Genomic DNA, 24,848 nt, shown 5'->3' on the forward strand with positions numbered 1-24,848 from the left:
TAAACATGTCCACATAAAACACTACTTAAAAGAACAAAGAAAATGCTTCTGAAAAAGGAATTAAATCAGAAATCCTCTCATTTAATGTTATGTGCTATTCCTGATTACCTGAACAGTTACGCTCCTTTTGCAATTTTTTCCTAACTCCAGTCTTTTCTGTGGTTATCAGTCATGCATTTTTGTAATAAGGAATTTCTATGGTGCTTTCTTCATATGGGTAAAGATAACCCAACTAGACACTTACCTATGTTCAAAATAATAGTTTTGCATTTAATGCATATTGAATTATACAAAAATTTCTTGTGTAATTATTTTTGAAAAGCTTAACACATGTGCTTCTCTTATTCCAAAGGAGGGGCCATCTCTAAGCCACTCACAGATCAGACTGTGGCTGAATCCCAGGAAGCTGTGTTTGAATGTGAAGTTGCCAATCCAGATTCTGAAGGTGAATGGTTTAAGGATGGAAAACATTTGCCACTGAGTAACAATATCAGAAGTGAGTCTGATGGCCACCAAAGGAGGCTCATCATTGCTGCCGCCAAGTTGGATGACATTGGAGAATATACCTACAAGGTGGCCACCTCTAAAACCTCTGCCAAACTCAAAGTTGAAGGTCAGTGTTACAGACTTACCATTGTTACCATTTTAAAAGTCAAGTGGTTTAAAGTGGTATATCCATTTTGAATGTCATCAGTTTACTTTCACACAGTCTATAAATCTCTCCACTCTCTGAGCTGCACACCACCAGCTCAGAGAGAGCTGGTATGTTTCTGTGAAACCAATTCTCTTGTTCTGTGTAGCAGCCAGTCAGCCCCTCAGATTCTTCATTCCTTGTTCACTCTTCTCCACTCAGGCTACTAAACTATTAGTATATAACCAAGCAACATTTATCCCATCAAGTTTTAAAATTTATCAAAACTGATTCCCGATTTCCCTGTATAGTTTCAAAGTATCTTTAAAAGCAGTTATACTACATAACTGTTTGCTAACCATTCTTTTGCATTGTGACTGGACAATGATCTTGTTGAGGATGACTTGTCCTTAATAATGTCATCTACATTTTCTACATAACGTACTATAACTTTGTCTTCAGCTGTCAAAATTAAGAAGACTCTGAAGAATCTCACAGTGACCGAGACACAGGATGCCGTCTTCAGTGTCGAGCTCACACACCCTGATGTCAAAGGTGTCCAGTGGATCAAAAATGGAGTTGTGCTGAAATCCAATGACAAGTATGATATCTCAGTCAAAGGAACAGTTTACACTCTGAGAATTAAAAACTGTGCCATTGTGGATGAGTCTGTGTACGGCTTCAAACTGGGAAGACTAGGAGCCAGTGCCAGACTGCATGTTGAGAGTAAGTTGACTTAGACTTTAGCAATAGCAAATTCACGCTTACCGTTAAGGATCCGTATCACTGAATTGTTATAACTTGCCTCATTAGCTGTCAAGATCATTAAAAAACCAAAGGATGTGACTGCCTTGGAGAATACCACCGTTGCCTTTGAAGTCAGTGTTTCCCATGACACGGTTCCAGTAAAATGGTTCCATAAGAATGTGGAGATTAAGCCAAGTGATAAACACAGACTGATCTCAGAAAGGAAGGTCCACAAACTGATGCTGCAGAACATTGCTCCCTCGGATGCTGGGGAATACACGGCAGTAGTGGGGCAACTGGAGTGCAAGGCAAAATTGTTTGTGGAGAGTAAGTATTAAGCAGCCTCTCCTGGGCAACCCCCAGGCATTCACACATCTGTTTTATTTCTAATCTAGTTTTAAAAATTAAAGATTTTAACTGAGATGCTCTCTGATTTTCCTAAGCATTGCACATTACAAAAACGATGAAAAGTATTGAAGTGCCTGAGACCAAGACCGCTTCTTTTGAATGTGAGGTGTCTCACTTCAATGTCCCTTCCATGTGGCTAAAAAATGGTGTGGAAATTGAGATGAGTGAAAAGTTCAAGATAGTGGTGCAAGGAAAACTCCACCAGCTGATCATCATGAACACCAGCACAGAGGACTCAGCAGAATACACATTTGTCTGTGGCAATGACCAAGTCAGCGCCACCCTCACAGTGACTCGTAAGTAAAAGAAAATAGATTTAGTTATTTCACATTACACATTTTGCTTCTTGTCCATTTAGTCCACTCAAAACCCCTTGGCTGAAATATCTACCAATGTTCATGTTGAATTAGTCACAGGCATCTCCATCTGAATGAGACTTGAAAGGTTACAGAGGAGGTGGCTGTAGCATATAGCAGCTGATCCCTCTGCTCCTGTCCTTGTTGATATCATCCTGCTGAGAGACACATGAAAAAATGTGTTCTAAAAGCTCGTATCTCCAAACTGCAATCACATCAAATACTACTACTAAATTAGTTTCAGCTTTTTTTTCCTGTACTCGTTAGAGCCCACCCCTTGCTGACATGGAATTCCTTCACATGCTTTCCCTATGTCTCTCTGTAGCAATCATGATTACATCCATGTTGAAGGACATCAATGCTGAAGAGAAGGACACCATTACATTTGAGGTGACAGTGAACTATGAAGGCATCTCTTACAAATGGTTGAAGAATGGAGTGGAAATTAAATCAACTGACAGGTGCCAAATGAGAACCAAAAAGCTCACACACTCACTGAACATCAGGAACGTGCACTTTGGGGATGCTGCTGACTACACCTTTGTGGCCGGAACAGCGACATCTACAGCCACTCTACATGTGGAAGGTAGGATTTCATGAATGCCCTACAAACCGGTGCATCACTGATGGGTAGATAAATGAAATGAGGCATGTCCATACAATGAGATATTCTTCCACAATTAAAAAGTACTAATACATGATACAATATGGATTAACCTTGGAAAATTTTATGCTACATGAAAAAAACCACATGGGACCTATGTTACTTTATTGAATTTATCTGAATGATTATAAACATTTATAGAGACGTGAATTGGCAGTTGCCTAAGTCTCAGAGGAGACAAGATCAAGTTTTTAGAGATGACTAACGATATGTAGTTTGTCTTAAGCAAAAAAAAAGCATTACAAAACTATGGTGAGTGTTGAGCAAGTCTAAATGCAATGAGAACAATTGATTTCTGTGTTTGAAACTAATGTGTTTACATACAAGTTGTATATCAATCACACAGTTAATTTTTTATATGTTGTCTTGTAGCTCGTCACATAGAATTCAGGAAGCACATTAAGGACATTAAAGTCCTTGAGAAGAAGCGGGCTATGTTTGAATGTGAAGTTTCTGAACCTGACATCACTGTCCAGTGGATGAAAGATGGCCAAGAACTGCAAATTGCAGACAGGTCTGTTGTGCTTAGCTTGCTGTATTCCAGACTATCCATTTCTTTTAGGTCATCATACATTAAACTCCTATTTCTATATCACCCACAGAATAAAGATCCAAAAGGAGAAATACGTTCACCGCCTTCTAATTCCATCCACACGAATGTCTGACGCGGGAAAGTACACAGTGGTGGCAGGCGGAAACATGTCGAGTGCTAACCTGTTTGTAGAGGGCAGAGATGTTCGAATCCGAAGTATTAAAAAGGAGGTTCAGGTAGGGTCTACGTGCTGAATGTTTTGAGAAATCATCACTGGGCTGGAATCCACAGTTTAATGTTTTGATTACTGACTTTCACATTTTCTAACCACACATTTGTTTAAGGGATTAAATCAGCTCATCTGTGCTGGCAGAGACTTTTCTGCTGACATCAGTTTAGTCACAGTTTCCACTCACTTAAGGAATAAGTGTGTGTCCATAGCAGCTGTTAGAATACTTTCATCAAAGCAAATGCAGAACTTTCACTATCTAATACATGGCTACTTGCCAAGCATCCCCAGCCCAAAAATAAATAACTAAAAAAAAAAAAAACTAGAAAGAGAATGAAAGTTTGAATTGTGATACAGTTAGCATTAAAGATGTTTAGAATAAGATGGCACTCTCAGAAGGCCTCTGTCCGTGGAGAGACAGGAGTGTGCAGGGACTTCATGGCTGAGAACATTTCCTGTGAGGATAAGAGGAAGGCCAGTCTGGAATTAGCGTTGGCTTCCTACCAGGAAAGCTGAGCAAACACCTTTGTTCTCTACTACATTTGAAGAGCATGTATGCCAGTCTTCTTGAAGAATAAAATTGGTGGAATGTGTCAAGAAACACCATTTGAATAGTTTTCTCATCTTGCCTATAAGTCAAAGAAAAATCACCCTTTAGAGGCCTTAAATCATAGCAAAAAAAAAAGAAGAAAGAAAGAAAAGAAAAGAAAGAAAAAGGCATTTATCAAGAAATCAGCTAAGCTAGATATCTCTTCCAGCCATTATTTCCCATTTCTGTATTTCAATTTTCCCACTTAAACATCTTCTCTAGCCCACAAAGTTGTTTTTAACTACATAATGCCAAATTTAATAGCAACCTAAAAGAGCTCCATAAATAATTTAAAGCCTCCATATGTAAGATGCAGTTATTTCTGCCATCATTAATCAAGAAACATTTAAACAGCAAATTAGTGTCCCTTTGGGGAGTCTTGCTCTTTAGTGCAAATATAAGCCTGTTTTATGAAAGAAGTTTGAATATCATTTGTCTATGAATAGGCAGAAAATTTTGGAATGTTATCAGCAAATTTATTATGCCCTAATCTATAGGTTTTGCATGTTCTTCAAAGAGCTTTAAAAATTGGATTAGCTGAGAGAAAACCAGAGCCTTAATTGTTGTGTTGTTTTGTTTTGTTGTTATGTTATTTTGCCAACAGGTTATTGAGAAGCAACGGGCTATGGTTGAGTTTGAGGTCAATGAAGATGATGTAGATGCCCACTGGTATAAAGATGGCATTGAGATCAATTTCCAAGTTCAAGAACGCTACCAATATGTCGTAGAGAGAAGAATCCACCGGATGTTTATTTCTGAGACAAGACACAGTGATGCAGGCGAATATACATTTGTGGCTGGAAGAAACAGAAGTTCTGTCACTCTCTATGTCAATGGTATGTTGGTAGAGACTTTAACATTTTGCACATTCATCTGGAATAATCCTCCCGCTGAAGTGATACACTGCCCTTGTGGAAATGATTGGCGAGCTGGTAAAAGAACTACTGAGTTGCTGTTTCCAGAACGCCTCCAATGGCCAGATCCTCATTTAGTTGATCAACACTATTTGAACATATATTTCATGCCAGTTGTACTATGCCCCAAATTAGTTTCCAGATAGAATATTCAACTATTTAATTCTGTGTTTTCCATCCTATGTGCATAAATGCTAAAGGACTACCAAAGATGAAAGCATTGCCAGCCTGTTGTACACAGTGCCTGGGAAAATACAGAAATCCTCTTTGAGACTCTGAAGATCCTAGTGGGTCAAAAGCAATATCCTACCTCCCAGCTAGGTCCTCTCTACCCAGAGCTGTGAGGCAAGCAACCCTTACTTTGGGGGAGGAATTCACATGGTACCAAGCACTCTTGAGCTTTGTAGCCATCCTCAGGGAGCACCATTAAACTTCTGCTTTCCTTATACAACACTCTAGAGCTGAATATATAAGTAGTTTACATCTGACTGTAACTTGGACACATGGGCAAAAATGGATCCTCCATCCCTGTCCTTACCTGAGCCATGTCTCTGAAACAAATGCCCCAGAGACAGACTCAGGTACACTAAGGGTCATCACATCCCTTTGCTCATTCCAATAGTAACAATATTCTTGAATTGGCATAACATAAAACTTGAATGTTGTGAATCCTACCGAACTGTGTTTAACTAGATTTGAAATTTTCATTTATTCAGTGCTTGTTGATTGCATTTCACTTGCACCCGTATAAGATGCGATGACTTTGACAAAGACACAAGTACTTGGAAAACAAAACAACCAGGATGAGTTGAGCCTTCTCAGTGTGTGATTTGATCAAAGGACTTCTGAAAACAGCTGGAAGTGGTTCTGGAGCAATGGTTGATATTCATTGCTTCACCCTACCCCAATCAGGAATCAGGATGATGATGTTACGTAGGGGAACTCCATACTCTCAGTACCACCTGTAATATCAAAAAGATCCTTCTGAAGCAATTCCTTCTTCTTAGGGAGAGATTTCCAAATGTTTTCTTCCTTCTCAGCACAAAGAATGTGTAACGATCTGAGGCAAACGTAGATAACACTGTTCTAAAGTTTGGCTTTTGGATTCATAACCACCTGGCAACTTCTTTAGTGTGTGCCTTGTGAGTTTTTACACTTTTGTCATGGACTGTTTGTTGTCATTTCTTTCTAGCTCCGGAACCACCCCAAGTTCTACAGGAGCTCCAGCCTGTTACTGTGCAGTCTGGCAAGCCTGCCCGCTTCTGTGCTGTGATATCTGGCAGGCCACAACCAAAAATTTCCTGGTACAAGGAAGAGCAGCTGCTTTCCACGGGCTTCAAGTGCAAATTTCTTCACGATGGGCAAGAGTACACACTTTTGCTAATTGAAGCCTTCCCAGAGGATGCAGCCGTCTATACATGTGAGGCCAAAAATGACTACGGAGTTGCCACTACCTCAGCTTCACTTTCAGTGGAAGGTAGGGATGCCTCACTGCTTCCATCTAAAAATAAAAACCCAAGCAGCCAACCTGTGTGCCTGCTCAATGTACTTGAAAATACATTTTTTGAGCTCATAAAAGTAATTTGCTCTCCTACTTTGAAAGTGCTGGAGTGTAAAATAAATGAAGGTGGTTGCACATACTTCCTTCTGTAGATGTGTGTGGTGACTCAGTCATGACATATCCTGTGGTCTCTTTCTTTAGTTCCTGAAATTGTCTCTCCGGATCAGGAAATGCCAGTTTTTCCTCCTGCTATCATCACCCCACTTCAGGACACAGCTACTTCTGAAGGACGGCCAGCCCGTTTTCAATGCAAAGTTTCTGGAACAGGTATGTTTATGACCAGAACGCGCCATTGCTAATATTTGCAAAGAACAACGTGGGGAGCAAATTGCTGTCCCCTCGTCCCTGTCCCCAGCATCTTTTGCAATAATTTGAAAATGAATGAAAATTTAGCAGAGGAATTACTTGGATTTCTTAAGTAGATTAGTGTTAACACTATTGCTTCATATCCTCAAAATGGTAACTTTTAATTACGATTTTAAAAAATCATCACTGTTTTCAACAATCTTCAAAAGTGTCATATTTCCTTTTATCGTAGCTGCATTTTATATATTGATTGAGAAATAATAGTGAGCAAAGCTATAATTGTTATTCATTATAATAGCATCTACATGTTTCAAAAGGAGAGTATTAATGACGTTGTTTAGTCTGTCAAAAATGCTGTAAGAATAGTGTTTTTCTTTGGAAAGCAATATTCTCCTTTAAAAGTCAAAAACAGAGGGGTTATGGTCAAAGAAGCAGGATTTCAGTCTTGCCTCCAATGTGTGACCATAAGCAAATATGATTTCTCCAGTTCTCGTTAATTGTCTTTGAGTACAATATTAAAACGTGTATTTTATGAGAAAGGGAATTTTGAGTACCTAGCACCTTGTACCTGAGAAAAAGCAGCACTAGAACACAACCCGTGAAAGCATGGCTGGATTCATGTCCTACTTGCCCCTCGTATGTACTAGGTACTCAATAACTAACTTGTGGCTGGATAAATTAGTAACTGTTAGATGGCTATACTAAGCATTTAAGATGATTATCCGCTAACCCATGTCAGTGGGTAGTACAGAGCTTATCTCTCTGGCAGAGGTAGCTGCTAGCACTTCTTGTCAGAGCCGGCTTCCTCTTCTCATCCCAGAAGTCTTACCTTTGAAGTAAGGCCATAGATGAGGAATATGTCAAGCCAATTTTTATTGTTATCTGATCAGGTCTCTCCCAGAACTTTCCATAAGTTCTGTTGGCTTCTCATGCTTGTCCTAGGAGTTGGTATCCCACTTGTCTACCTTGCCAGCAGCTGGAGCTCCTTTCCTAACCCAACTAGTCTGTCGTTTACTCTTCCGAACTAATGATCCCTCCTCTTGAATAAAAGATAGTGATGTGGAAACCAGATGGACCTACAGATGTTAGTGTAAGATTTCATTAAAAGAGAATGAAAGATCCTGAAAAGTCATCTATTTGTCTAAGGTCATTAACTGGAGTCAAGGGTCAAATCCAGCTTCATTGACCATGAAGCCCCTCCTTTGGGACCACCTAGGATATTGCTGCCAAAGGAATGTACAGCTTTCTTTTCTTTTTAAATTTGTCTATTTTCATTGGAAAGTCAGATATACTGAGAGAAGGAGAGGCAGAGAGAAAGATTTTCCATCCACTGGCTCATTCCCCAAGTGGCCACAGTGGCTGGAGCTGAGCCGATCCAAAGCCAGGAGCCAGGAGTTTCTTCCGGATTTCCCACATGGGTGCAGGGTCCCCAAGCTTTGGGCCGTCCTTGACTGCTTTCCCAGGCCACAAGCAGGGAGCTGGAAGGAAAGTGGAGCAGCCAGGACATTAACCAACACCCACAAGCAAGATAAGAGTTTAGCCACTAGGTTACTGCATCAGACCCAAGAATATCCCAGTATCATACAGCATTATCTATAACATGGATGATGTCATAAATCTAAATAGATTCTTCTTTTGAAGCAAATGTAAATGCTGTTATAATTAATATAACTGTATTTTGTCATTATAGTTTCCAATTTTATGAGCAAAAATGTAGTATATAACATATTAATCACTTATGACTGGTAGCCAATGCATTCATTGTCCTACATCTATAGAATGGAATTATATAAACACCAAAGTCTAATATTGCATGAATAACATGGTTAAATATCATTGACTTTGTGTCTTTGGGACATATTGTTTGAGAAACACTAATAAATATCAACTGAGTACTAATACAGTAATAACGTAATATATGTTGCTTTAAAATCAGACTCACTAGAGATACACTGAAAAATGTATCCATTTGATGAAATGCTGGATTTTTCATATGTATGAATATATGTTATTCAAACTAAAAATACTAGCCTTAACATTGTATTTTTATATAATTTCATATTAATTTTTTGCTTATAAGTCATTTATCTGCCTTTAAAATGTTGCCTTATATATAAATATTTAAAGATTTATTGGAAAAGCAGGGTTGTAGAGGCAGGGACAGAGAGAACGATTGAGAGAAAGTGAAATCTTGCATCCATTGGTTTACTGCTTAAATGGCCACAATGTCTGGGGCTGAGCCAGGCTGAAGCCAAGAGCCAGGAGCTTCATCTGGCCACACCACACAGGTGCAGGGACACCCGCCGTTAGCCATCTCTCACTACCTCACCAGAGCATTAGTAGAGTGCTGGGTGGGAAGTGGAGTGCCAAATCTCAAATTGGTGAGATGTGTCAGCATCACAGGGCACAGCTTAACCCACAGCCCTGACCTCACAAAATACATTTTAAACTTGCTTACAAGCCTCTAATTTGGGTAGAAAGAGGAAAATTCTCTAGCTTTTCTGTGTAACTGATGTAGTTAAATGTTTGAATGGACTTTATGCATTCATAGAACCACTAACTTCTTGTGTGTTAATATTTAAAGACATATAGAGATGGCACCCTCGTGTAAACATGTTTATATTTTCCATATGAAAGAAACAATGTTAAGTAAAATGTCCTTTCCAAAGTTTACCAAATCATGTAAGTTCCATTTCCTGGGATTGAAAATATTTATATAACTTACTGTGACCAAATAGTGCCTTAGAAAAGTAAAACAAACCTTGCCATCAATGAACCGAAGAAAAAGTATAAAACCTTATAAATCGGTATTCCTGTGTTTTAGCTGCTTTGTGAAGGAAACAGTCCTGAGTAACGGAGTAAGGCTTTCCGAACAGTGACCATGCTGTCTGTTACAGTTCTCTGGTGACCCCTACTGGCCAATAAGCAGTTAGAAATCTATAATAAAGCTAGCTTCTTGATAGCGTTTAGTCCACAGAGGATTAGTTAGTCTGGTTTGCAGATTTACATGTGATAGACCTAAAACAAAGTGGCAAATAACTTTCTAGTTGTGATGTACGGCCAGTGCCCATTTATTCATCTTTGCTTTTGTTTCCTACCGAGAGTAACTGCTCCCTTGCTATGCAGCCATTACACAAGATCCCCAAAGTACATTAACTTGGCTTGTGCTTGTTAAGAGTTACCACGGTGGTGAGGAGATGCATTTGTACAGCAAGATCCCAAGTGCTGTAACAGGCCTGTGCACTCGGTGTTCCCAGAGACACAAATGAACTGAGCATGGATGAATAAAGATTACCCGACATGGGGACATTTCTGGCAGAGAGAGCACACGAACAAAGACACATACATGTTTGAGAACACTTGAGGTGCAGGAGGCTTGTGTGGCTCAAGTCTGCTTGGAAACTGCTCTCATTATTGAGACAGAGGAAAGAAGTAAAGATCAGAGCCTGAAGTGCCCACTTTTCTATGTTTAGGATTTGGAAGTGAATCTCGCTTTCATGGGGGAGACACAGAAGGGGCTTTTTTAAGCCATTGGGTTACATAAAAGAATACTGTGATAAGGAAAGGAGGAATGGAAAGATGTGGCCGAGTCTCGAAGAAAGGGACCAAAGAAGAGGCTATTAAAGTAGCATTGACAGAACGTTCACCAAGGGGAGTCCAGAGGGAGATGGACAGAGTGAGAATGGGGGCAAAGTCAGCAGGCTGGGTAAAGATTTAGGGACCAAGTACAGCAATCTGGAGTGCAAGGGAGCCCTGTATTCTGGCCTCTGGTGAAAGACAAGCTGACCCCTCGGATATTAGACATTTGCTAATGACTACCACTCTGCTTTTATGCCTGACTCGTGCTTGTGGTTTAATGTGTGTTACGTCATTAAATTCTCACAACAGACTTATGCAATGAAAAGTCCATAAGTTATGTGTATTCCACCTATAATTTGTCTTAGTCTGAAAGAGATTAAACAAGTCCTCTAAATTCACAGGGATGGCAAATTTTCTTCCTTACCCTGTTACCTAAAAAAAGACTTGTTTCTTTAATACTAAAACCAATAAATTCTAAACAACCACTCAGAAGGAAAGAAGGGTAAACTTTATCCACTAATAATGATCCCAATACAAACAAATGCTAAATAATTGGATATTTGGAAGATTCCCATGGCTGCTATTGAGAATGACTGCAAAATGGATCTGATTCTGGCAATTCATTAATTAAATTTAAAATGCATATTATCTATGTCAGTGTCATAACATTTTATCATTGAGAATGGATATTTTCCTAATATTTGGAAACACATATTTAACTTATTATAAGTTCTTTGAAAAAAAAAGTCAAATATATCTAGAATGTGTATATTGCATGAGGCCTCTCAAGATTTAAAAAAAGTTATCTTCACAGTGAGTGGGCTATAGGTAAATCTATGATGAAATGTCTTGACTCCCACTCTTTGGTCATTAAAGAGCAGATATGGTTTTGTTTGACATTGAGGAGTGTCTGGTTTAAACCTGATAGAGCACTGGACTCCTAAGCTCTCTTTTGCATACCTGAAGTGGAGATTAAGTCATTTTCCGTCCTAGAAAGCCACTCAAGTCCCACAATGAACTCTTCCTGATGACTGTTTCTCAGGAATATCTTTTTGTCATGACTCAAAATCTTATTCATGTGTCTACCTAATGACATGAGCTGGCTATAACTGAAATCCTATTATTTTAAATGATACCACCAATTTAATAAAAGAATAAGCTGAAGTTTTCTCTATAAAAGAAAATAACATAACAGCAGCTATAGCAAGCTGCAAAGAAAGTATGATGCATTTAAGATAAATATGAGATTCACTCACTAATAAACATTGTGTTTGTAAGTACATTTAAAAATCCACTTGCTTTTTTATTTCAATATCTTTTTTTTTTCTCTTTTTCTGCTGCAGACCTAAAGGTGTCTTGGTATAGTAAAGACAAGCAAATTAAGCCATCTCGATTCTTTAGAATGACTCAATTTGAAGACACTTACCAACTGGAAATCGCTGAAGCCTACCCCGAGGATGAGGGAACTTACACCTTTGTGGCTAGCAATGCGGTTGGCCAAGTGTCAAGCACAGCCAGCTTGAGACTGGAAGGTAAAGACTTTCACACGGATCTAATCTCAAAATGTAACAATTACTAAACACTTCATGTAGATCATCATCAGCTCTACCATTTGCTATTAGTGCAACTAATAATTCCCATACTGTATGCAGTGTTCTCACGTCTCATTTGCCCCCTTTCATTATCAATCTAAAGCCATGGCTTTTTTAGTTTTGCTCTGCATTTTTTTCCATACTGTTTATAGTACCTCCCTGCCAGCTATTTTGCCTCCTGATCAGCATAAATCAAAAGGGATTAAAATATGCTAGAGAATTAGGTAGATGGTGTTCTTTTTTGGCTAAGATGAAGACAATGATTTTTTTTAATTCCTCCCATTTATTTTGTGGGTATAATTATGATAGTGCCAGATGACTTCCATCATTCAGCATCATTCATGAAAAATATATCCACGATCACTTAATGAGTGCCTGGGGCCAAGTCCTGACGTGGTTTCACATATGTGACAACTGAGGTTCTTCATTGTAACAAACAGAATTCTTCATAGCAAGAGATATTTTGATTGAAAAGCAGTATTTTTATACTGCCAGGTTATTTTGCTGAATGAATATCATACATATATGTGTGAAGATTTAGAGAAGCTTCCTGTCCTTTGTCTTAATTTAAATTTGCTATAATTAGGCAGTCCATAATAATACATTTAAAGTATATTATAACACAGAGAATTAGATTCTCCAATCAGAGGAAGAAAGAACAACACCTAGCCCATTTTACATTCCGATACTGCCTTCATGAACAAAGTCATGAAGCTCTTAAGCCCATTTATATCTTACTTTTCTTGTCTGGGAATTGGAAGTGAACTTGCATGATTGCAAATCTGTACTGACGTAAATGAGAAGGCATTCTGACTAAACTGGATTCCAGGCCATCAATGAAATGTGTGATACGTCTCTAGGCAACTCCAAAATGAATGGTGGTTTCAATGTAGGGTAAAACATTAAAAATTGGCATGCTTCTTTTCAGGATTTAGCAAATTTGAAGAAGTTACATCAAACTCCCAATGGCATGTCTCTTCAGCAATTTCATTTCAGAAGGAATCCCTTGGCCAAAAGCCCATCTTCATCCAGCCTCTCTCAAGCCTCAGGGTGCACAGCGGGGAGACAGTCAGTTTTCACGCAAGGGTTTCTGGAATTCCCAAGCCAGAAATTCGATGGTTTCATAACCAGAAGCCAATTCTACCAACCAAAAACCTAGTTTTCCATTTTGAGGAATCCACAGGCATGGCTTTAATGCTTATAGTTGATGCTTACACAGAGCATGCTGGGCAGTACTGTTGCAAAGCAGCCAATAGTGCTGGGGAAGCCACTTGTGCAGCTACCCTCGCAGTGACTCCAAAAGGTAAAGCCCTTCTTGCTTCAAGGACTGAGTACAACTCTGTCCCACTGTTACTAATGAGAGCCTTTGCTGTTTGTCTCATGCAAACTGTGGTCTGTTCCTAATTTACTAATAGAATAACACCCATAAAGTGGCCCCTGGCCTTCAATTGTCAGTTAACCTATATACTTTACATCTAACTAAGTATATATTCTATATGCTAGAGAACCAGCGATTACTTTGTGAAGCTCCCACTTGGCTTAGATTTGGTTTGATTTTTAACTTTTAAACAACATTACATTGCAAAGTGACCCATTTTCTCTATTTTGTGTGTGTGAAGTGTATATGATTGAGGGAAATGTGCTAAATAGCATAAAAATGAGAGGCTGAGGTTGAGATTATGTCACTCTGGAAAGCTGTAGTGGCTCCAGAAAGAGGCTGGCATCCACCAGAAAGCCTTATCAGTCACTCATCGCCAGGTCACTGTGATCTTGATATACCAGAGCATTGTGCAATGGGCATGCTGCTTCTGAGTGACAGTGACAAGGACATCTTCCATCTTCATCTTTCAAGCCACTTGATGCTACTAACCTAGCCATATGACAAAGCTTGGGTCTTACTTTTTTTTTTCACTCCAGCATGCAATGCAAGCTCTAAATAGGCAAACTACTGGGTAAGATGTGAGAGAGTCTACAAAGTGCCATGCAGTGGCATATTTTTCGTTGACTAAGGGAGAGAGTACATACCCTCAATGGAAATTAAATCATCTCAAGGACTGTGTGAACACAAAGTGCAGGTTTTTGAGAATGTGACTCAAAGCTCCACCCAGTTACAGGTATTCAAAAAGCAGAGTTGTGCCATTACTACATCCCTTTCAGAAATTTCAGAAAGTACAGAGGTATCTGAGAAGAGCACTAAAGAATCTCCTTCCTCTTCAGGACCTAACCATAAAGCATGGTCACACTGCTTAGTTCATCTGTATTTTAGAAAAATGAATCCTCCATTGATATAACCTGAACTCATAAAGATAGAGAAATATCAGGGAAGCCGTCTCAAAATGAAAACTCAATTTTCTGTGTAATATCGGGTGGTGGATCAACAACTGATGCACTATACCCAATGACTGTGGAAAGAAGATATCGGTACTACTAAGTATAGAAAAGGTTGCTGTTTGATGGTTGGCTAGGACCTGCTTCATCTCTTCTCCTTTGTTCTGTGCAACTTTTCTCCCATGCAGGTTGAAACAATGACTATATTCATTGGAATATGTCTGCTTAGCACTCTGTCATGAATGTTCTATGAAAAACAGCCAAGTGACTGGTCAAACTTATCATGAAAATTTAAATTTCTAACCTAGATTCAAAAAGTTTGTCTTTTAAATCTGGGTTTAAGGAGTTAAGGTTTATTTCATGGGGTTTTTTTTCCCCCAAGTTTTACCAGATGTGCCTCCTAGAAAGCGTACCAAAGAATTGTAAAATGTTTGTTCACCAAATACTTCCTGAGTGTTTGTAGTTGTGTTTGACACTGTCCGAAATCTGAATTTTGTTGTTTTGACAATAACAAACAGTCGTAGCAGGTTTAAGGAAGCTACAGAAAACAATAATGCTCTGTCTGGACCCAAATTAGTACTTTCTAGACATTTCTTAATAAATGATGCCATTTCCCCCAATGTCAGGCCTTCCTGAAGTTGTAGAGTATTCTCCTAAGATCATTATTTTTGCTGGATGCCCACTCTGGAGGGACACAATTCTGGAATGGTCTAATCTTACCTGGAAAAGGAGTGATGTCTTCCTCCCATCCGTGTGCTCTTCTCTTACCTGATGGTATAACAAGAGAAGCATTGTTGAGGTGTTATAAGCTGGGGTGGTATGTCTGCAGGCAAATAAGCTTTACCAACCCCTGAGGAAGGACACTGTGAATGAAGGCCTAGCCTCTCCAAGCATCCACAGAAAGCTATAGCCTCAAGTTTCTCCCTGACGCTGGCCATACTGTTGTCATAGTGTTAGAAATAACCAAGGGATAGCACAATGCTGTATATGTGCCCAGCCATCTCTGCAATATATTCTGATAAAGTGGTCTTTCTGCTTGGCCAGCAGAAGGAATCAGGCTCATTAATTCATTTAATGTAGCTTCAATACCCACCCACCAAAAAAAATATATATTTGTCTTTCTTAATCTGAGATTATGTTCTGTACTGATATCTGGTTCTGGTTCTTCTTCCATAATTAGCAAAGGGAATGGCTAATAAATGGAGATCTAGTTATAGAAATAAGATGGGAAATTCTTCATCCAGTGAACTAGCCCTCAATTTCACTGTAGCTGCTGACTAACACAGCAGTCATACGGGGTGACTGACTAGAGATGCTGTCTGTAAGTCATGTAGGTAACAGCTGTGGCAGTTTCTGTACTAGTATATTGTAGCCTAGCTGTGTTGTGAATGGGGAGAAATTCAGGCCCTTCAACTCACTTACTAAAAGTTATCACACCATAGTATGGCACTTAAAGGCCAGCTATATTCATTTTGGTACTGACATGATGCCTTCCCTTCATATTCTAATAACTTTTCATCTTCTGTACATTCAACATGGGTTTCTTCTTACAAACCTAGCTAATTGATGCAATTTCCTAATTTTATTCTTAGCTTGCAAAAGAATCTCAAGCCAAAGTAATTACAAAAAATTACTCTTGGTTCAGACACTGAAAAAGTTAAAACACTCAAGGAGTTACACATGAAAACAGGGTATGGAATAAAAGAAGAGTCATTAAAGAACAGATCAGGCTTCTCAATAACCATGAGGAAATGAGAGCAAGCCATTCAAGTCACTGGACACAATGCCTCAAGGACTAGAGAGTCAGTGTGGTTGCAGGGCACTAACCTCTCCCAAGAACCTGCCCCAGACGTCACTGCATCCACAAGCCATGTCCGCTCCTTTAGTAATCAAAACAATGTTGAACTGAAGAGTCTTTGTTTCACTTCTTGTTGTGTACTTGAACTTTGTGTGACGTTTGAGAGAGGGTTCAAATACAAACACGAAAGTTAGTTTTACAGGAAGAACTGAGAATGGCCCTCAGCTAGAAGTAGCAGGACAGAAAACGCATGTTCCATCTAAATGTGATTTTACCTCTTAGCGAGTATTCAGTCAATATGGTTTTTTTTTGTTTGCTTTTTATTTTGTTTTAAGAAGACTATTTCTGTTAGTTCGTGGATTGCTTTTCTGAGTGCATGTAAAGGCATGGGGAAGGTATGAGACTAAAAGTAGAAATTTCATAAAAAACCTAAAATTGAAACATTATAAATCTTTTTTTTTCTGTGAACCTCACCACATGTTTTATCACCTCAGGGATTTGTCTGGCATGAACTTTTCGATGAGTTTGGAGGGGTGGAGTTTTCTCTTACTATACTCAGGAGAAAGTTTTCATCATAGAAATCATAAATTGACACTCAAAACATATACTATTCATTCCTAAAATTTATTTTTTTATGTCTTTACATTTTAGCCCAAGAATCAATTTTGCATGAGAGGATCGAGCAGCAGATCGAAATGGAGATGAAAGGTATTGTGATCATGAATGTGAGATTTAAGTACAAATTCCAAAGGATTAGAAGAATCCTTGAGCTGCTGTTTCTCTTTTGAATTATTGAGAAAAATGATATATATATCAAATATATCTCTTAGGGCACATATTAGGATGCTGCATGCCTGAGTTAGTATGCCGATGGTTACATGCATTTCACAGTCATTTGTTGTATGGTACTTTGAGATCTTCTATTTAAAAGTTATCAGCCACATTCAAATTTGTGTCTGCAGTCATTTCCAAAAGTGTGTATGATGAAAGCTGTCATCTTAATGCATGAAGTCATGAAACAGTCTGTTTTCAAAATCACAGTGAATCAAATCCAACAGACAGTTAACCTAGCGTTCATTCCCAGAATGCAATGTCATGAATGAATTATGATGGAAATGCTACTGGATTCAGGATGTGTGAAGACATTACATTCCAACACGAGTTTACAGTTCATGCACATGGATCATTTTAACATTGATATGTCTCTTACACTGGCTTGCAGATAGCTATTGATGGGATCCCTTTGCCTGCTTTTCTTTGCATAACGTTGTGACTTTGTGGCTGTATTAGTTCGAATAAACGCCTTCTCATTTTACTTTGATTATTTATGGTTATAGTAATTGTATATATGTTCAAATAGTTAATCACAAAAAAAATAATTATTTGATCTGTAATCAAAAGGATCAGAAAGGGCGTTTATTCCACTCTCTGCAAGTCAGGTAAGATTTTCCTCTTAGCCATCAAAAGAACAGAGTTGTCCTGCTCTCAAAACAATTATGCACAAGAACATGTTATTTTTTGAAATTCACTGTTGCTTGTTCAAGAAGAAATTTCAACAGTTTGAAGAAAAGACCAGACAACGAACGATTTTCGTGTCAGAATCTTTTAAACAGAGCATGGTGTTGCGTTTATTCGAACAAATATGGTGAGTGAATTTTTTTATGGATTTGTGAGAATCTGTAGCATGCATTTTATTTCCTATTTTGCAATTTCATTTCTTTTTCAACTTTTTCCAATACAATGGAAAATAGTAAAATACTGTCTAATTTACTTTTTTTTCCAGAATTATTCTCTGAGGGAGAATCTGAACCCTCAGAACAGGACACACGTGAAGCCTTTTCCGATTCTGAAGACTTGGACCCAAGTTCCATGACAGCTAAGCGATATGCAAATAGAATATCATCTACAAGCTCCTGGCCAGAGTATTTTAAGCCTTCTTTTACCCAAAAACTTACATTTAAATATGTTTTAGAGGGTGAACCTGTTGTTTTTACGTGTAGTTTAATTGCCTGTCCAATTCCAGAAATAACTTGGTTTCATAATAACCGACCCATCGCAACAGGTCTTCGTCGGGTAATACAAACTGAGAGTGATTTACATCATCACTCTTCCAGCTTGGAGGTTAAAAGAGTTCAAGGCAGAGATTCTGGGAGTTACAGATTATTAGCAGTTAATAGTGAGGGATTTGCTGAATCAACTGCATCATTGCATGTTATCCACAAAGGGCAAGATGAGAAGTACTTAGAATTTCTGAAAAGGACAGAACAGACACATGAAAACATGGAGGCTTTAGTGGCTAGGGGAGAAGATAGGATAAAGGTTGACCTGAGATTTACCGGGTCTCCCTTTAACAAAAAACAAGATGTGGAACAAGTAGGGATGATGAGAACAATTCACTTTAAGTCAGCAATCCCTGGCAAGAAAACAGATTTCATGTATGATGTAGAATATTTAGAAAATCAATCTGATATAAGAGGATGGCTTAACATAGGTGCAAGTTTTCTGGACGAGGAGACAAAAATGAAGTTGCAGCGTTTGCGGGAAGCTAGGAAAATATTGATGGAGAAAAAGAAATTATCTCTTTTAGAAATGGCATCTGAAATCAGTGCAAGAACCTTGGAAAGTGAAGGCAGTAATCAAGATAGCCTATACGCTAGAGATGAAATGAAGAGTAGGCTTGTGTCTGATCTAGCTGAAAGTAGAACTGAGGGAAACTATTCAGATGAGGGTATCATGCAGAGACCACATGCCTTTCCTAATCAGATGGATCCAAACATGGAATCTGCAGTGCTTCCCAAAAGCTCTCAAACCACTGTGAATGAAGAAACTCTCCAGACTGAAATACACACAAGCCAAGAGGCATTTCTCCAAGGTCTACCCATGGACCAGTTACACAGTGAGATCCTTGTAAGTGAAGAGAGCCAATCAGGAGGAGAGTTTAAGGAAACTATGACCAATACTGCCATGAAAGAGTCATTTGAATATATCTCTGATGTATGTAAGAATGAAGAAATATGTGAGACTCCTGAAAAGGTATCTCAGGTTAGTGTGCCATATGCCAGTGAATCATTTGGTGCTCTTGTAAATATTAAAGCAAATGAAGACAGAGAGAGTAAAACCGTAAGCAAAGGTGATATGAGAGAATCACAACCCTCTGCTTCCACAAAAGTTGATGAATTCAAAATGAAACATGAAGAGAAAATCACAGGGCTCTTTGAAAACTATTTCCAAAAGCATCCACAACGTTGCCCACCTTCATTTCTTCAAGAAATTGAATCTCAGGAAGCTTATGAAGGTGACAGCTGTAAATTTGTGTGTCATTTTCAAGGATATCCTCAACCCATTGTGACATGGTATAACAATGATATGCCAATCCCACGTAAACAAGGCTTTGTCACTCAAACAATGGAAAACTATTCAACATTAACTTTCTCTTCTGTTCATCTTCAAAATGAAGGTTCTATCAGTTGTGTGCTGTTTAACCAATATGGAACTGTGAAAACAACTGGTGTGCTTAAAGTGAAGGCAAAGCTAAGACACAACATTAAAGCCCGTGAAGTTCCCGTTCTCCACGACTACGCTGAGGAGGAGGAGGAGGAACTGGCCTATGTGTTTGACCAAAGGAAAGATTTTCATCCGTCTTTGGGTCAGGAAGGCCAAGAAAATTTGCCTGTGTTAGAAACCAACCTACCAGTCCGTCCCTCTGCAGATGCAGAATTACTTTCGTTTCCTGTAGAAATTCAGATAACTGCAGCTACTCCAACCCCAGAACAGGATAAAGAGGAAAGGGAAATGTTTTCATCTGAGGGCATAGCATCTGAATCAGTATCTCAAGACCAAGCTGTTCAATCAACAAAGCATAAATTTATATTTTCATCTGACATTACTAATGAGCCACCCAAGATTTTACAGGAAATGCCAAAGCAAGCTAGGTGTAGGGAGGGAGACTGTCTCATACTTGAATGTTTAATATCTGGTGAGCCTCCACCAGTTGTAATGTGGCTTCATAATGGAGTCCTTCTAAAGTCAAACCAGAAGTTTCAGTCTGAAGAAATTAATCGGCACCACCGATTATTTATAAATGATGTTAATGCTCAAGATTCTGGAGAATACAAATGTGTTGCAGAAAACAATTCCGGCATTGTCCAAAGTGTTTTGGATTTAGTGGTGGAGCCAGTCACTTACAGGGAATATAATCAGTTTGAAAATACGGGCGAAATTGATGTACATTATTCCAAAGGTCAGCAAGTGCAGACTTGGGAAGCATCTGCAAGGGCACACTCGGTTGAGCCTTTGTCTTCCCAAACAAATGTGAAAGAATACTTTATAAGGGAGCATTTCCAAAATCTTGAAACAACTGAGGAGATACACAGCAAAGAGCAGGCTCACTGTATGCTTTCTCGAGAAAAAGTACCCCGATTCATGCACGGTGCTTCCAGGTCCATAGTAGCCAACCAGCCTCTGAGGGCTCAACTCACACAATATCACAGTGAGAGAAAGGAGGAATATGCAAGTGAAAAAATAAAGCTGCACCAGACAGAGGGTACCATGTATCCATTTGTTGGTGAGTTCAGTGAAGTTAATATCAGGAAAGAAGTAAGAAAGGATTCTGGGAAACATGGTGAACCAGAAGGGGAAAATGAGCAAGAATATGCCCAAAGTAACTGTTTATCAAATATCCAGTCTGAGAGAACTTCTGACAGTTTTAAGACAAAAAGTTCATCTGTCACTGCATATGAAGCACCCATTGGTGAACAGAGATGCTACTTGGGCAAAAAGGTGAAGCACCGAATTATTGCATTTGAAAAATTACAGCATAAAGAAAAGAGCTTTGTAGAAAAGAGACCTACTAGGAAATCATTTGTTAATGCTCCTCAGAGAAAACATGATGATACGGACTTTTCGTTAGAGCAGAAAGAATCAGGATCAAGTAATCTAAATGCAAATATTTACCAGGCAGAGGAAATATCTCCAAACCCTGAGCCAGACCCTTGTGACATCGAAATGAATTTAAAGCTACTTTGTGCTCAAACTCAAAAGGACTTTGAAGTTCGAGAGTGTGAACAAGGGAAAGAAATGGGTCTAACAAATCCATCTGTAGTCTCTGAAAAAGCTGAACATGAAATACCTGTTACATTCGACCTAAAGCAGTTTCATTCTCAAATGGAAAGTGAAGATGTAAAATTCCAAGAATTGGATAGTGGCCAATCAGAAGCTTATTTTAAAATCCAACAAGCCGCTTCTGAGCCTACTGATACTGAGTGCGTTGTATTTGATCTAAAACAAATCTATTCTCATTTAGAAGATCCCACTAAGGAGTTGCATGAGCAAGAAACTAAACAGCAGGAAGCACATTATAAAAAGGATGTTCTCCACCCTGATGCATCACATTCTAGTCCCTATAACATTGCAAAAGATGTGCAACATAATTTGTTTCCCAGTCAAGAGATTTCGTCTAGTCAGGAGTATTCAGATAGAATCCTGGTGGAAGAAAATACAATTGACAACAATGCCTTTTATTCAGATCAAAAAGCCCAACGTGTACAAGAACAAAATGTAGAAATGTTTAAAATGGATCTTTCTCTTCGATCCTTTTCTGAAGAAATCTGTAGTGAATCCTGTGCCCTACTTCAAACCTCCCCTGATGATCTAAAAGAAACTGAAGTTTCTGAAAAAAACGGTACTCTGGAAAATGGAAACAGAAGTTTCATCTCACATTTGAAAAACGCAGCCACTGAGGAAGAGCTTTTAGAGGCTTGTGACATGGAAAAAGAATGGGTGTCAGAACCAGAGTCGTCACCGTTTCAAGGGCAGGAGGATGCAGTCCAGGAACACACAGAGATTTTGGAAGATCACCGAGGCAGCATGCAAGAGTCCGGCACACTGAACAGACAACTCTCTCTGAGCCAGTGTTTGCCCTTTCTGATGACTGGAGAGCAACAGAATCCTCATGAACAAACAGGTGGAAAAACAGATACCTCTAAAGAAGAAAGATGTCATGAAGAAGTTCAAGTTCAAAAGGAGCCATCTCTATTCACTGTAGGAGAAAAGATAGAAACTTGTTTTCCCGAAAATCTTACGTTGGATGAAGCACATACAACTGACAAGACAGAATCCGAGACCTCTCTAACACAGTATCTTCTTGCTGCTGGACAGCACGAGGTTCCTGGAACTAGAGACACCACACACAGGCCCCAGCTTGTTCAGAGAGACTCAGTCACTTCGATGGAAATTGAAGAGGTAACATTCAACACAGTCTATGAATATTACAACCAGAAGCAGGAGTTACATGGTCGCCCATATTCTCCTGAATCTGATATTTCAATTGACGTGGGGAGTACCAGCAGTGAAGAAATTTCTGAGTTGGGGCAGTTTTATACCCCTCCATCATCTGTTGAATATTTTGAATCACCGAAGTCCCCTGATTTATATTTCAATACTTCAGACACAGTTCAAGGACCCTCAACAACTTCAGGAGGTGGGAATGCATATTGCACTCCTCTAGAGGACGTTCCTGAAAGGTACTCAACACCTTCTGAAGGTGAGATAGGAGACAGATACTCCACACCCTCAGGGGAGACTCTAGAGAGATACTCCACTCCCCCAGGAGAGATGTTAGAAAGATATTCTACACCCCCAGGGGAGACTCTAGAGAGATACTCCACTCCCCCAGGAGAGATGTTAGAGAGGTATTCCACACCTCCAGGGGAGGCTCTAGAGAGATACTCTACTCCCCCAGGAGAGTCTCTAGAGAGAGATTTTGTTGTTACAGGGAGACCCAATCCCTCTGGGCAATTGAAAATGTATCCATCAAAAATAGAAAGGGAAGACAGTACACCAAATGAGCTCTTCCACACACCCACAGAAGAGAGAACTTCGCCTTATGAAATATGCCGTTCTGATTCATTTGGCACACCCAATGAAGCTGTTGAGCCAAAAGACAATGAAATGCCTCCATCTTTTATTGAACCTCTGGCCAGAAGGAAGATTTATGAAAACACAACTTTAGGTTTCATTGTTGAAGTTGAAGGCCTCCCAGTTCCTGGCGTGAAGTGGTATAGAAATAAATCTTTGCTAGAGCCAGACGAAAGAGTCAAGATGGAAAGGGTAGGGAATGTGTGGTCTTTGGAAATTTCCAACATTCAGAAAGGAGAGGGGGGAGAGTACATGTGCCATGCTGTGAACATCATAGGGGAAGCAAAGAGCTTTGCAAAGGTGGACATCATGTCCCAAGAAGGAAGAGCTGTGGCTCTCCCACCTCCAGTAACACATCAACATGTCATGGAATTTGATTTAGAAAACCCCACTTCCTCAAGAACACCCTCTCCTCAAGAAATTGTTTTGGAAGTTGAATTAAGTGAAAAAGATGTTAAAGAATTTGAGAAGCAAGTGAAAATAGTTACAGTGCCTGAATTTACTCCTGACCATAAAAGCATGATAGTGAGTCTAGATGTTCTGCCGCTGAATTTAGTGGATCCAAATACAGTTCCAAGGGAAGGCGAAAACAAAGATTTAAAAATTGACTTAGAAGTATTTGAAATGCCTCCTCGCTTTATCATGCCCATTTGTGATTTTAAAATTCCAGAAAATTCAGATGCCATATTCAAATGTTCAGTCATAGGAATCCCTACCCCTGAAGTTAAGTGGTATAAAGAATATATGTGGATTGAGCCAGATAATGACAAGTATGTAATTAGTGAAGAGAAAGGGTGTCACAGCCTTAAAATCAGAAATGTCTGTCTTTCTGATAGTGCAACCTACAGGTGCAGGGCGGTGAACTGTGCCGGAGAGGCTATTTGTCAGGGATTTCTTACTATGGGTGATTCTGAAATATTTGCTATGATCGCAAAAAAAAGTATAGTGACTTTAAGCAGTTCAAAGGAAGAATTAGTCTTAAGGAGTAAATATTCTGACTGTTTTTTTGAGTTCCAGGTAGTGGAAGGGCCTCCCCGATTTATCAAAGGCATTTCTAACTGTCAGGCACCCTTAGGCACAGCAGCGTACTTCCAGTGCCTAGTTCGTGGGTCTCCCAGACCCACAGTTCACTGGTACAAGGGTGGGAAGTTGGTCCAAGGAGCAAGGTTCAGTGTGGAGGAGAGTGGCACTGGCTTCCACAACTTGTTTATAACAAGCTTAGTAAAAGGTGATGAAGGCAAGTACAGGTGTGTAGCTACCAACAAGTCAGGGATGGCTGAGACCTGTGCAACGCTCTCTCTAACTTAAAGGCTAGTTTTTTAGTGCCTCCATCATAGAATTGATACAGTGTTCTCACATCCTCCAATTAAATGGATGTATAGGCAACTCCCAAAAGTGTCTACTCCATTGGAATGCATCCCATTGAAGAATGTTGGGAAAGAAGTCTCTTCTTGTGGAAAACTCATCATTGTAGTACATGTAAATACCACTCTTATCTAAATTGTGAAATCTTTACTTGTGTCAATTTCACTGTGTATCATTAAACACAATTAAATATCTCCTTGGCTACCCACCTGTGTGCACTGTTTCTTTATCCTCCTTGCTCCTTTACTAAGCATTTTGGCAGACTGCTTTCTCTTAGCAGACAATCTGTAAGTAACCATGTAAAATATAAAAAACCATGCCAGAAGACCATGCA

The 24,848-nt window shown here is 39.2% G+C and overlaps 1 protein-coding gene across 6 annotated transcripts in view; it reads left to right on the plus strand.

Annotated features, from left to right (window-relative positions):
* The window catches only part of LOC121168137 (titin), a 262,883-nt gene that overhangs the window by 31,996 nt on the left and 206,039 nt on the right, over positions 1–24,848 (plus strand). For 4 of the 6 annotated variants that reach the window (XM_040997939.1, XM_040997940.1, XM_040997942.1 and 1 more), the window contains 12 exons: positions 353–613; positions 1,094–1,357; positions 1,445–1,705; positions 1,822–2,082; positions 2,468–2,728; positions 3,179–3,320; positions 3,409–3,574; positions 4,761–4,992; positions 6,263–6,547; positions 6,773–6,898; positions 11,860–12,048; positions 16,886–16,942. In XM_040997939.1, coding sequence (XP_040853873.1) covers positions 353–613; positions 1,094–1,357; positions 1,445–1,705; positions 1,822–2,082; positions 2,468–2,728; positions 3,179–3,320; positions 3,409–3,574; positions 4,761–4,992; positions 6,263–6,547; positions 6,773–6,898; positions 11,860–12,048; positions 16,886–16,942 — 2,505 coding nt within the window. Of the gene's footprint in view, positions 1–352; positions 614–1,093; positions 1,358–1,444; positions 1,706–1,821; positions 2,083–2,467; positions 2,729–3,178; positions 3,321–3,408; positions 3,575–4,760; positions 4,993–6,262; positions 6,548–6,772; positions 6,899–11,859; positions 12,049–13,036; positions 13,412–16,885; positions 16,943–18,017; positions 24,716–24,848 lie in introns of those variants that run through there. The other 2 variants (XM_040997941.1, XM_040997944.1) reach the window with 2 other exon arrangements.

This window comes from Ochotona curzoniae, unplaced genomic scaffold (assembly GCF_017591425.1).
Source record: "Ochotona curzoniae isolate NIBS_2020 unplaced genomic scaffold, NIBS_Ocur_1.0 patch60, whole genome shotgun sequence".
NCBI lineage: Eukaryota > Metazoa > Chordata > Mammalia > Lagomorpha > Ochotonidae > Ochotona > Ochotona curzoniae.